We start from the raw sequence: 15,208 nt of genomic DNA on the forward strand, positions 1-15,208 counted from the left end.
GATAAGGGGATTCTACCCTTAAGCAGTCTACCCTATCCATACCCCTCAATTTTATTTTCTTCAATCATGTCTCTTTTTAACCTCCTCTGCTCCAGGGAAAACAGACCCAGCCTCTGCAGTCTCCCTTCATAACTGAAGCACTCCATCCCAGGCAACTTCCTGGTGAGTCTCCTCTGCACCCTCTCCAGCACCATCACATATTTCCTATAGTGTGGTGACCAGAACTGCACACAGTACTCCAGCTCAGGCCTGACCAACGTTTTATAAAGTTGGAGCATAACCTCCTTGCTCTTATATTCAATGCCACAACTAATGAAGACCAGTATCCCATGTGCCTTCTTAACCACATTATCTACCCATGCTGCCACCTTCAAAGATCTTTGGACTTGCACGCCAAGGTCCCTCTGTTCCTCAATACTCCCTAGGACCTGACCAATCGTGGTGTATGTCCTAGCCTCATTAGTACTCCCAAAATGCATCACTTCACATTTATCTGGATCAAATTCCACCAGCCATTTCTCAGCCCATTTCACCAACACTTTGATATCACCCTCAATGCTAGGAAGTGTCTGGGAAAGGACACCGGAATTGGTTTGCTTATCCTGCCAGTGGATTTGAAGGATTTTGTAGTAAGCATTGGTGATATTTCTTCAGTGCAAATTCAGATCACTGCTCAAGTTCACGCCTTTGATCATCAGGAGAAAAGAGTAATGAAAGACTTCCAAGCAGGCACCAAACTAGTGGTATGCTGGGCCACAGTGATCATTACCCTCCTGTATACTTCTGACATGGACTACTTACAGCAGACACCTTAAGGTACCAGACAGATATTACCAAACACTGTACACAGTACTCCTGATGAAGGGTCTCGGCCTGAAACGTCAACTGTTTATTTCCCTCCATAGATGCTGTCTGACCAACTGAGTTCCACCAGCACTGTGTGTTGCTCTACATTCCAGCATCTGCAGAATCTCTTGTGACACAGTACTCAATGAAATGTCGGAATCCAAGTCCAATTCAAATTTAACAAAACTTCTCTGGTCTTTAATTTTGTCCCCAGTCTTTGTTGTTTTATGCCCTTATTACACCACTTTTAGTAGTTTGAATTTCCGTACATTCACGTTCATTTGCTCCTCCACTCCATTCAGCTTTTTATATTCCAAGCGGCTTATTTTTCCTGCCAACAAGTCACACTTCTGTATACTGAAACTCATTTGCATTCCTGCCAAGTTATAATATCTGCCTGCATTTCATCTCGTTCTTCCTTTGTAGCTACTGCACTCTTCACTGCTTTTCCAAAACTGTTGTTGCCAGCAACTCAACTCTGTTTTCCATATTATAGTCAGTTTGCCATCCATCCCATTAACTACTCTGTAGCTCCACGATTTTTGAGCTTGTTTGCAAGTATTCCATAGAGCACCTTTATCCTATGTTCTGGTTCTTAACTTCCTGCTGAACAGAACAATTTTTCTAGTCTCTAAACCCTTCATGGTTTGACCATCAAAATCAAGTCTATGTTGATTGAAAGACAATCAAAATACTCCATAGCTTTAATTTGGAAGCAATCATGCTGATGGGTCCTTTCACTTTTAAATCACTCATGCCAATGAAAAATTGTTGATTCTCCATACCCTGCTAAATGACTGATACACATTTTCCTTCCTTCACCTATACTCCTTAGTCTGAGAAGTGACTCAAGAGAAATATCCCCCAATTAGGTCAGTTCAATAACTCAGTGCTGGAGCAGCTGAAGGCAGATGTGAAAACACTCAAGTTCCCACATACAGTATCAAAGTCTCAAAACACTGCCTGTGCTGCAATTTCTGATATAAATCAACAGTAACTTCCACATAGTACAAATACAATCATGAGGTTTAGCATTTATTACTGATAGATTAGCTGGATTTAAAATTAATTATTCTAGATTTAAAATTAATTATTCTATTATGTATAGCAGGTACTTAACACAAATTAACATCTCATTTAATTGTAGAATTCTTTTTATTTTGTACAGCATTTCCAGAACAGTTTTATATGTTTAGAAGTATTATTTTCAATTTGGTGTGACTAGCTATGCCTGGAAAACATATCTTCTGCACTCAAATTTTATTTAGTTGTTAGAATTGGTATGCAATTACTAAAAGCAGGCTTTTGTCACATTCATGGGGTATTCTCCACTTAAAAAACTCTAATATTGTGCAAAATTATGCAGAGTAGGTGGCTGGTGCAAACTCCCACCCTGTTCTTCACCAATTCAAACTTGACCCCCATCCTCAACCGCTTCCACCCACCCCCCACCCCCCCAAACACCCATCCCAAAATCGAGTCTTTGAAATGGGAAATTTTAGCTTTTTGGTGTGCCAATTTCATTCCACTCCCACAACCATTAAATCTCCTTTAAGCCAGTATTGAGAATTTGATACAGAGACTTCATTTTGAATAGGTGGCACTTCCACTAGGGTAGAGTTCCCCATTCCTACCCCTATCTTGAGTTCTATCACATATCAATATGGAAATCATTTGCAACAGGTGAGCATCATCTTCAAAATATCATTCCCGTAAATCAAGTCCCGTAAATTAAGGACTTAACTACATATATCTAAGTGTTTACAGTTCAGTTTTGTCCTAGTGACTGGTATCACTCTACCACTTAGCCAAAGCTATCACTGAATAGTTTGTAACTATTTTAAAGTACTTATAGAATTCAAATCTAAGGAATAATTCAAATAATTAATTGCCAGCAAACTAATTATGGCCAAGCAAGCAATGCTATTTCTACAGATGGAATTAGAAGCAAAATGATTAAAAAATTGGGTTAATATCATTCAGATTAATGCCATAATTTCAGTTGTTAGAAATCAGGTAACTGTTGCTCCATTTGTTTATACAAGTTATTTGAGTATCAACAAATACTGAACTGGTGATTCTATTCCTGGAACCAATAATTTTAATTCTATGATTTTTTATTACACTAAGCTTGATTCAAATATCATCCTTACTATGATCTTTTATTTTTTTTTACTCGTTATGTGACATGCAGCTGTAATATCAGATGCCAATTATCAGATCAGAAACCACCATTTTGTAAATATCTTTAAAAGGACACAGTAAGGAGAACCACATGCATTTGTTAATGAAAATAGCAAAACATACTAGTAAAGCAGCCAAAGCATTGTTATAATTGACGTATTAGAAAAAATGCAGTGTAGCGACCTGGAGTCTGGAATCTTCGGTTACCTTGGTACCCAGGTGATTTGTCAGTCTTCGAGGAACTGAGTAGGAGTTACTACAGCTCATTACACTATTAGTATCTTGTTCAACTCGTGATCCTGAACCCTAAAATGCAGATAAGAATACAAGTTCTAAGTTTGTTAAATAAACAGAAGTCTTTCCAAAATGTTACAACATTTGGAAGTAATTTTGCAACTACAGTGTGGGTGAACTCAAAAGCACCTCTGTGCACAAATAACTAAGTAATACCACTGGCGATGCTAGCCTCAAGATGTGAATGTGTAGATGAATCTTGCTAGTGAAGGCAGAATTCTGAAAAAGGTTATTTGATGATCCGGAATACCTGGAAACAGTTCTGGAAGATAAATCCAAAGTAGTTGCCTCCCTATCTGTGAATGTGGGTGTCAAGATTTTGGCAGCTGATTCAGATTAATGCTGGTGCAATCTGACCTGCCATGTATCCTCTAAAATCCAGAAATATTGGGACAGCCAAGTAGAATTCTCATTGAAAAATTCATTGTCCCTGTGAACTGAAGCTTCCTGGGAAATGTTGCCATTCCTGCATAAGCGGCATGAAGATCTGGATTCCTGTGTAAAGATGGAAGCCCAAACTTGTTAGCTGACAATTTCACAACGATGCTTCAAAGTTGGACTCAAGTAGTCCAATGGCAGAGTGTAAAATTGCTGCAATTCCCAACAGTTACACATGGAATCTGCCTGCAGTTTCTGCACCTGATTAGGCATAGAGCAGGAACAGCTGGTCCTTTCATCTGAAAAGTGAGGAATGGATGCAAGGTAATATGCATTTAGTTTAAGTAACAGAATTTGCAACTCCACTATTTTTGTATTATGAAGTTTGCATTGTTTTAAATTGTTCAGAAGTATTTTAAGTTATTTAGTTTTATTAACTGTTGAATGAATGTTAATTTTTTGGGATGTTTGGGAATGTTTCTTAATAACAAGACTGTTCAAAAGCATACAAAGTCCTTAGCAGCAACAGCTGGCAAGGTCTAGGAGCATAGGTTTCAGATCATTTTGAGGGCAGGCTTTGTTCTGGCCTATTCACACAATGGGAGAATATTGTGCAAAAAAGTTACCATACTTGGCATTTTGCATCAGAATCCTTTGGGAAATGAATTGGCGTTAGTGGTTCCAGAAAGGTGTGTCCATATTTCAAATGAATATCCATAATAAACATGGGCTACTCATGCTGGCAAAAGCCCTGTCTTAATGCAATTTCAGACCAGATAACAACTTCTTCTGATTTGCCATCATCACTGATGACTGCACAAACTGTGGGATAGGGATAGATCCTGTGGCAGTTTAAACACAAATTAGAACTGTAACAATATTGTTATTCACATGATGATTTTTCACTCACTGCTAAAATCATTGGGTGTGGCAGCAGTATGAGTAAATCCTTGCACTTGTCTTTTTCAAGGATGACGCTGCCAGTGTCAGACTAAAAAAGACAGCTGAAGCTAAAAATTGATCATATGAAAGTACTAGGTAGGCTGACAGTACTTAAAGTAGAGGACCACCTGCCACAAGGGTGCATCATAGGTTCCACACTATCCTCATTTTCACCTGCACCATTTCCAACAGCTCTCTTCCCTTTCTTGATCTGTCTCCCCATCTCAGGGGGCAGACTATCCACTGGAATTTACTACAAATCCACTGACTCCCACAGCTATCTAGCTTATACCTCCTCCCACTCTGTCTCTTGTAAGGACACCATTACTTTTTCTCATCTCCACTGCATCTGTTCTCAAGATGAAGCCTTCCACTGCAGGACATCTGAGATGTCCTCCTTTTTCAGAAAACAGGGCTTCCCCCACCACTGTGGTTGACAAAGCACATCTGCATCTCCTCCATTTCCTGTTCTTAACCCCATCTCGCCTCTCCCACTCCCCACCCCCAGATAGAACAGGGATAGAGTTCCCTTGGTCCTACCAGCCTATGCATCCAGCACATCATTCTTCAACAATTCCACCAGCTACAATGTGGTCCCACCACCAGCCACATCTTCCCCTCCCCACCTCTTTCTGCAGGGACCACTCTCTGCATGACTCTCTGGTTCGCTCATCCTTGCCCTGAAACCATAGGAGGTCAAACACCCGTCCCTATACTTACTCCCTCACCAGTATCCAGGCCCTAAACAGCCCTTCCAGGCAAGGCAGATATTCGCATGCATCTCCTCCAGCTTTATTGCATTCGGTGCTCTCGATATGGCCTCCTCTACATCAGTAAGACTAAACACAGATTAGGCGACTGCTTTGCTAAGACCTGCGCTGTCTGCCATGGCTTTCTGGAGCTCCCAGTTGCCCTTCCCATTCCCACATCGATCTGTCTGTCTTCAGCCTCCTCCACTGCCAGGGTGAGGACAAACACAAACTAGAGGAAACTGTGAAGAGAACACAAATAATCTGCAAAAGGATAAAGCTTAAGTGGGCAAAAATTGGCAGATGGAATTAAAAAGTGGGGAAATATGGAACTGTTTAGGAAGAACAGAGGAATGAAATATTGTTTAAGTGGAGACTGACAACAGAATGTGCTATACAGAAGGATTCGGCTGACCGATACATGCAGGTACAGGAAGCCATCGAGAATGCAAATTGAATGTTGGCTTAACGTTACAAGTATGAAACAAAAGCTTCAAATCTTGCTCATTTGTACATTGCATTGGTGAGAACATACTTGAAGATCTGATTTACTTTTGGTTTTCTTAATTTAGAAAGAATCTACTTGAATTGTGGCACTTCAGGGACAGTTCAGCAAGTCAATATGTGGGACGGAGGGATTGACTTATGTGAAACAATTGAGCAGAATGGGCCTATTATTGGAGTTCAGAAGAATGAGAGGTGAATTAATTGAAAATAAGATTCTGAGAGGGTTTGACAGGGTTGATGTCGAGAGGATTTTTCCTTTCATGGCAGAATCTAGAAGTGGACCCATCTGCTGTCCAAACTCATCGTCTGTGGTGGCCACCTGCCTGCACCAACATTATCCCGAGATGGAGCTCCAGCTGAGCCAACCTTACGTACCAAGAATTTTATTGCAAAGCAGAGGTAGCTGTGACTAGGTCTCAGATAGTATACCTTGAGTTCCAACCCCTGAACACACTGAGGGCTTTATAGCAGCTTTTTGCCACAAGAAATCTTTTAACTGTTTCTAACCAGAGAGATTTAAAGAACAATTCAGATGTTATCTCTTTACTCAGGATCATGCTACATATGTCAGCCGTGAACTATGAGAAGCTGAGGAGCCCAAAGTTCAGGTGATCAGATGGCCTCTCGAGTCCATAACTTAGTAAGATCATGACTGATCTGATCTCTACCTTTTGCAAAGTAACATGCAGGCTCTGAAGTCAGAGATCAACTAAACAGCCAGTTAATTGGCAGTTCCTGTGGAAACCATGGCAGGCGACAAGTACAATCTGGCCCAATGCACCCAGCAACTTCACGCCAGTCTGTGTAATCCTACTGGTAACAAAGCTGATAGTAATTGGAATCAGGGACAAAATTAAAGAAGAAAAGCCAAATGACAAATTGTATTTATTTAGCTCATTTTTTTTTGAAGAGGTACAGAGGTGATTGCCAATTGTGATGCAGTAGATGTTGTGCATATGGACTTCCAATAGGCCTTTGATCACATAGTACTTAACAAGCTTATCACCAAAATTGAAGACAATGGAATAAAAGGGGCAGTGGCAACAATGATACAAAAACTGGCCTAAGGCCAGGAAATGGCTGCAGTGAAAATTTCTCTTGCAGCCCAGTGGTGCAGTCGTGTTTCCCCACTGGTGCAATGTTCTAGAAAACTGATACATGGAGGCCTAGGCAATATGCCATTCACTGCAGCATACGTTTCAAACCAACAATGGAAGTTTCTTTAAACATTGCTTTGATGCTGCTTATGTAACATTGCTTGTATTAAGGTGAAAACTATGAAAGACCTCTATTTTGGAGAGATGGTGCAGAATGAAATGTTTACATTGTCCAATAGGGAAATAAACACACCCACACATATCACCTCAGTTGAGACTGTTCATTTCTGATAAGGAAGCATTTCACTAACAGAACCTTAAGCACGAATTGTGACAGCTGTTGATGAAGTTACACAGTATCCAGTTAACAAGGCACAAGTTTTCTTATTCATCTACATTTTGTTTTAGCTGGAATGCAAATGTAAATGTGATACAATGTTATTTCAAAGAATTTTAGTTCATTTCATAATCCAAATTGGGTCTTGACTTTGCATTTTCATTTTATAAAATGTTAAGAGTTTCTTGGATTAATATTTGATTAAACAAGGAGGTACTTTTAGAATCCAGGAAAGCAGCAAAGGTTAAACAGTGGTTGTGCTGTTAATTTTAAAATTAGAAATAACAGCATACACTTCATCCTTTATCCTGAGTAGTATTTCTGTGTAACAATTAATCATATGAGAACTGCATCAACATCAATAGTTCCAATGCTGAACATTCTATATTTATACAAAAATGTAATCTTCCCTGAAATTCCATTTGGTAGTAAAGTGTAAAATTTATTTGATCAACCTATTTAATGAATGGAGGGTTACAGCAAATTGTCAAGGCCATGTTAAGAGACACAAAAGTGTGCAATACTAGTTAAATGAAAGATTCCAACATTTCATTTTATTGAAAAAAATTTGTCATTGATTTTTCTTATTCTGTGCAAGATTGAAAATGTCCTCACCTGCCCACTCCCTGTCGTGCTCACGCTGGCTTCTGTTGTTTCCAGACAATCGCTCGGTCCATCTGCATCATGTGACACTGCTTGTTCTTGTTTAGTTTGTGATGATTTCTGTTTAAAGTACATTGAAATTTAGAACATCGAGGAGAGAGGTTTTTTTTTGTGTCTGCTACGCTTCCATGTTGCATCTCTGAAATGGAACTATAGCTCTACTCCTTACTCTTTGGTTTTATTGAACAGCAGCAAGCACCATCCCCCTCAGTGGCATGACATGATCAGAGAACAGCACGTCCACTGAGACCTTGCAGTGTATCACAATACAGACACAAAGGATGTGCTCAGAAACCCACAGACCTTTTCTGACTGTGCTGTTAAAATGACAGGGAAAAAATCCTGTGGGGGTGGATGAAAATGCACGAACCAGCTCTGGGAGCATTTGATCACATGACAGACATTGAAAATTTTATGGCCAATAAGCTCCTACACATTAAATAGCTGACATAAAAATACTTTAAAAAAAAGCCCCGGCAGACATAAGCATTTTCCCCCCATCTAGTATACGCATTTCAGAACAGACTTTCATTGAAAATACACTTTTTTTTAAAATGGGGGAAGGCATCTAACAGGAGCATTAATGTCTCAGATTTAAAAAAGATGCTACAAGCTAAAAAGAAAAAAAAATCCATCTCAGAAATAAAAGCATTCACTGATTATTCAGTCTGCCACAGCTTAACAGTAGCATTCTTGCCAGAGTCCTAGTTCAGAGACAACAGCACATAATCTAGGACAGAAGCTTCGGTGCTGAGTAAGTGCTCCAGTATCAGAGAAGTCACTTATTGGATTTGACATGAAATCAAAGCCTCAAGAGGAGTTCAAAAATCACAATAGCAAATCCAAGTAATTTAGTGGTTCTTGGTACATCCTACATTTCTGAAAGATGTATTGGAAAGACGTGCATTTAAATTATGAGGTGAATTAAATTTGAACATGTAATAGGTGGATGACTAAGTCCATAAAACTGCTCATGTAACTGCTATAAAACCCCCAGTGTTTCCTGTTATTTTACAGTTGGACAGAGCATGCTGGAAATGCAACTTCCAAAATATAACCAAATTTGATGTATTTCTATAAACAAGTTATACACCTGCAAGAAATATAAAAGTAGACCATTATCATGTTTAAAGAAAGGAGGGATAGAGGGATGGGGCAATGAGAACAAAAAGGGAATGGCTGCAATTAGGCGAAGGACAGAATGAGTAAATTTTTGGAGGACCTGGCTGAAACAAGATGGTAAAGAGAATAAAGAAAACTACACATTTGACAAACATCTGCATGCACGATTCAGTTAAACTCAAAAATGTTGCAATATGGCAGTCGAGCAGCTGATCAATTACCATACCAGTAACCCAGAGATCTGGACAAACAATCCAGACACCAGAGTTTAAATTCCACAACTGCCATTGTAAGATAGACACAGAAGAAAACTGGCAACTCAGAACTGGATAATTGTCAGGCACTGTGAACCACCCACAGCTACTATGGTGGGAGCTCAAATTCTGTTAATAATCTGGAATTTAAAAACTAGTCATTTGTAGTGATGGCCACAAAACTACAGGACTGCTGTAAATACCCGCGTGGTTCACTAATGTCCCTCATGGCAGAAATTTGCCATCCTTTCCTGGTTTGGCCTATATCTGACTCCATCCCTAAGATAGCTGACCACTGAAATATTCTTTGAAATGTTCCAACAAGCCACTGGGTTGCACTATTATCACTATGTTGCGAGAGAGGAAGAATAGAATCAGATGGACCCTCCAGCATCAACCTACGCATTGAATTGATACACATTGTTCCCAACCCAGTTCTCCTCGCAAACAACTACATATTGGTGTCAAAATTGGGAGAGCTGACCCACAGCCTAGTCAGCCATCAGCATGGCATCGGTGTACCCAGAGAATCATTCCTAACACAGTGCCACAGACACCTCTATCACATTCCCTGGATGTGTCCTGGGCTACCAGAATGACAGATCACTGGTGACGAAGCTGGCAGAGTCCTGAAGAACACAGCTGTCAGACCAGATCTGCAGCAGAAAGTAAATGAATGGACACGAGGGACACCCCCAGGTAATGAATAGATTCAAGACACACTGCAATGCAGATGCTGGAATCTGGAGCAACAAACAATGTGCTGGAGGAGCTCAGCAGTTCATGCAGCATCTGTGGGAGAAAAGAAATTTTCGATGTTTCAGATTCTGATACAGGGTTTTGACCCGAAACGTTGACAATTTCTTTCCTCCCACAGATGCTGCATGAACCACTGAGTTCCTCCAGCATATTGTTTAATGAACAAGTTCCATTTTTACAGTCATCCTTAAGTCAAGTTTTTCCATATGTTGGAAAACACACAAAAATCATTCAATATGGTAATCATAACTGCACGGTACTATAAAGAATGAAGTCAAAGACACACCAGACTGATAAGAATAATTACTAAAAGTGGAGAAAGAGGAAACTAGTTCCGCCATTTGTAGGAATGGATGCATGTACATCGGATTTTTGAATTTAATAATATTACAGGAGGTTGTTCATATGCAAGGGTGTCTATAAGCTGGGTGTTCTTAACCCAGGCACAGCTTGTACCCGCTTGACCGTTGCCTAACCAATCTAGCTATGGCAGATGCATCTGTCGATGACAGCATTTATAGAAACGACCACCACATAGTCCTTGCAGAGACAAAATCCCATCTCTTCACATTGAGGACTCCATTCATCACATTAAATGGGCCAACTATTGTATTAAATGGGACATCAGAAAAGATCTGGCATTGCAAAACTGGCCATTCATGGGCCATCATCAGCAACAGAAACCTACACTACAACAATTTGTAACCTTATTGCCTGACATATTCCTCACTCTACCATGACTATTAAGCCAATGGATCAATAGACACAGCTAGGCAACCTCTCAACCGACAGATCAGTTTGGAGCTCTGCATAGTACAATGTTGAGTCATGAATATGGTGGACAATTACACAGCTAATGGAAGGAGGCCAATTGAAGAGCATCCCCATCCTTGATGACAGGAACCGGTACGTAAATGTTAAAAGGAAGGCCAAACCATTTACAATTATATTCAGCCATAAGTATAAAATAGGTGGTCTACCTTGGTTTTGTCCCAACCTCCCTAACATCACAGAAAACAGTCTTTAGCTGAATCAGTTCACCAAGCAATATCAATAAATGACATCAAAGACCACTGGATCCTACAACATTCTGCTTGCACTACTTAAGATCTGTGCTGCATTTGGCTGTGTGACAAATTGTCCAGATCCAACTTGGCTAATTGCCACAGAGTCTACTCTGAACCATCAGCAAAGCGATGGAAGGTGTCATCAACAAGGTATCAAACTCATGAGTAATATGCTTACTGATTCCCATTTTGGGTTACACCAGGACCATCCTGCTTCAGGCCTCATCACAGCTTTAGTCCAAACATGAATCAAAGGGATGAATTTGAGAGTTGAGATGACATTGTCAAGTGTTGCCTAAATGCCAGTGGTAGTCAATGTGGCATCAAGGAGCTCTGGTAAAAGTCAATGGGCACGTAGGGGATAACACTCCAACTGATGGTTGTAATTGTTCCTGGGCCCAACAATCTTCAGTTGCTTCATCAATGAGCATCCTTCCATCATAAGGACAGAAGAGGTGGCATGGCAAGGCTGCATTCTCAGCCCCTTCCTATATTCCCTATACACTCACATTTGTATGGCCAAATTCTGTCTAACTCCATCCACAAGTTTGCAGATGACACCTACATTGTGAGCTGGATCTTAAACAACAGTGAGACAGAATACAGGAGGTGGTAGAGGGCCTAGTGGCATGGTGTCAAGACAATAACCGCTCCCTCAATGTCAGCAAAATGAAGGAGCTGGTCATCGACTTCAGGAAGTGGGGTGGAGTACATACTCCCTTCTCCATCAATGGTGCTGAGGTGGAGATGGTTGAGAACTTCAAGTTCCTAGGTGTAAATATCACCAACAATTTGTCCTGGTCCAGCCACATTAACACTACAGCCAAGAAAGCACAGCAACGCCTCTACTTCCTCAGAAGGCTAAGAAAATTCTGCATGACCCCGATAACTCTTACCAATTTTTACACATGCACCATAGAAGGCATCCTATCTGGATGCATCACAGTTTGGTATGGCAACTGCTCTGTCCAAGACTGCAATAAATTGCAGAGAGTTGAGAAAAGAGCTTAGTGTATCAGGCAAACTAGCCTCACCTCCATCGACACTTCCTGTTGCTGGTTTTCCATGATGCACTAACTGCGTTCTGCTTGCCTGGTAGCTCTGCCACCATCCTAAGCATTCAATTCCTCCACAACCAGCCACAGTGGCTGCAGAATGTACTATCTACAGAAACGCTCACCTAAGCTCCTTTAACAGTACATCCCAAATTTGAGACCACTAACATCAAGAGCAAAGGCTTCAAATGCATGGGAACACCACCACATGCTTATTTTTATCCAAGTCACGCATCTTCCTGGCTTGGAAATGTATCCTTGTTCCTTGTCACTGAATCTAAACCCTAGCGCTCTTTCCCAATAGCAGCAACAGATATTTCACCAAAAGAACTACAATGATTCTAGTTGGAGGCCTACCATCACTTTAAGGGAAATTAGGGATGGCAATAAATGCTCAGTTGCCTAAAAATGAAATGGTAAATCGTGGGAAACTATTGCCTAATGCAGATATCATCCTATTTTTCCCCCCAAAGATAAAGGTGAATAAATTACCTCTGAAGAACACAACTCATGTTGGGTATCTGATAGAGGTATACAAATTTATGAGTGGCATAGGCAGGGTGGATACCGAGATACAAGATTTCTTTTCCCCCCCACCCAGAGTGGTTGCAATCTTGAAAACACTGCCTGGGTAGGTTGTGGTGGCAGGGACTCTCAATATTTTCCATAGTGTCTGGAAAAGCACTTGTATTACCTATACATAGAAGACTGCAGACCAATTTCTGGTGAATGGGATTAGTATAGATAGGTACTTGACAGTCAGCATGGACACATCTGGCCAAAAGGTCTTTTTCTGTGCCATTTGACTCTAGATTCTATGACTTCATTTCCCTCAAACATTGATAGTTCCAAAAAAAAGTGGAGTAATACATAAATTTTCTTTGAGAATTCCTTATACTTCCATTTGAATATCCTGGCTAAAAATGGGTGATTACACAACCCAGTGTTAGAAGATGGGACTTTCCTGATTAGGTTATTCATTCTCTCTTCTCTCCTCTTCCATCGGGTAGAAGATTCAGGAGCCTGAAGGCATGTACCACCAGTCTAAGGACAGCTTCTACCCCACTGTGATAAGATTATTGAACAGTTTCCTTATACAATGAGATGGACTATGACCTCACGATCTACCTTGTTGTGACCTTGCACCTCATTGCACTGCACTTTCTCTGTAGCTGTGACACTTTACTCTGTACTGTTATTGTTTTTACCTGTACTACCTCAATGCACTCTGTACTTACTCAATGTAACTGCACTGTGTAATGAATTGACCTGTACGATCTGCTTGTAAGACAAGCTTTTCACTGTATCTCGATACAAGTGACAATAATAAACCAATACCAATACCATAGAATGAAACCTGCCTTACTTCAAGTCTAGATAATCATAAACCAACAATCCGGTTAGAATAAATTCACAACTTCCAAATCAAATAAGGACATACTGACCTCAGTTTCTGCTGCTTGGGAGTGTAAGTGCTGGCGCAAACGAAGCATTTCCTTCTCTATTTGCTGAATCCGTACAACTCTCATCTGCATTAAGATGAACTGAAGTTAGAAAAGGGAACTTTCTCTTCTAGGCTGTTGAAGCTATATCATGGCAATTTTTGCATTTTTGGATACTTATGTTCCTTTGGATGGAAAGTTTTACTATGTTAATAGATTTGATCTTTTACTCTTTACAAAACAGGAAAAAATGCAACAAAGTTAAACTTTAAATGAGATTTTGCAATCATATTTTGAAGATTGAAACCAAAACCAACTCCTTTCTTTCCAAAGTGATGAGAAAAAATTTCTTGTCCTTGTCATGAATTTTTGGAATTCTCTTCCCCATTAACCTGGGGAAGTTGAATCATTGAATTCATTCAAGGCTGAGACGAATTTTTCAACCACTGGAAAATCAACAAAGTCATGTATGGTAGGCTGGTGAAGAAAGTTAAAGCACATGGCATCCAAGGTGTGTTGGCACACTGGATCCAAAATTGGTTTGGCGATAGGAGGCAATGGGTATTGGTGGATGAAGTTTTTCTGACTTAAGTCTGTAACAAGTGGTATACTGCAAGGATCGATGCTTGGACCTTTATTGTTTGCAATATGTACAAATGACTTGAATGAGAATGAAGGTGGTCTGACTGGTAAGTTTGCAGATGACACGAAAATTGGAGGAGTCATAGATAGCAAAAGGTCGTCTAGGAACAGAGTGGGACATTGGTCAGCTGGAAGGTTTGGTGGAGTGGTGGCAGACAGAATTTAATCCAGACAAGTGTGAGGCAATGCACTTTGATAAGTCAAATTCTGGAAGGACAAATATAATAAATGGAAGCGACCTTGGGAGCCTTGATACACAGCTCAATGAGGTGATGACACAGGTGGACAGCATAGTGAAAAAGGCATTTGGCATGCTTGCCTTCATGTGCTGAAGCAAAAAGTTTGAATGTCAGGTTGCAGTCTGCATTTGGAGTATTGTGTACAGTTCTGGACACCACACTACAGAAAAGATGTGGTAGTAATAAAGAGAATGCAGAAGAGATTCACAAGGATGTTGTCCAGAATGGAAGGTTGTAGTTATAAAGGAGAGATTGGATAGGCTAAGTTTATTCTCACTGGAAAGGAGATCGAGGGGTGACCTTCTAGAGGTCTATAAAATTTATGAGGGGCATAGATAGGATAGATCGTCAGAATCTTTGTACCAGGGTAGGGGAGTCGAGAACTAGAGGGCACAGGTTCATGGTGAGTAGGAAGAAATTTACAGGAGATCTGAGGGGTAAGTTTTTCCACAGAGGGTGGTGGTTATCTGGAACGAGCTGCCAGAGGTGGTGGTAGAGGCAGATACAATTACAATGCTTAAAAGGCATTTGGACAGGTGCTTAGATAAGAAAGGGCAGAAAGTGTATGGGCCTAATGCAATCAAATGGAATTGGTGTAGATAGGGATCATGGTCAGCATAAGCAAGGTGAG

The 15,208-nt window shown here is 40.4% G+C and overlaps 1 protein-coding gene across 1 annotated transcript in view; it reads right to left on the reverse strand.

Moving 5' to 3' along the window:
• apc (APC regulator of WNT signaling pathway) overlaps positions 1–15,208 on the reverse strand; it is a 104,348-nt gene that overhangs the window by 16,668 nt on the left and 72,472 nt on the right. Inside the window, 3 exon segments of the mRNA XM_052019227.1 lie at positions 3,214–3,336; positions 7,950–8,057; positions 13,700–13,783. Of these exon segments, the coding sequence (XP_051875187.1) occupies positions 3,214–3,336; positions 7,950–8,057; positions 13,700–13,783 (315 nt within the window).

This window comes from Pristis pectinata, chromosome 7 (genome assembly GCF_009764475.1).
Source record: "Pristis pectinata isolate sPriPec2 chromosome 7, sPriPec2.1.pri, whole genome shotgun sequence".
In the NCBI taxonomy this organism is placed as follows: Eukaryota; Metazoa; Chordata; class Chondrichthyes; order Rhinopristiformes; family Pristidae; genus Pristis; species Pristis pectinata.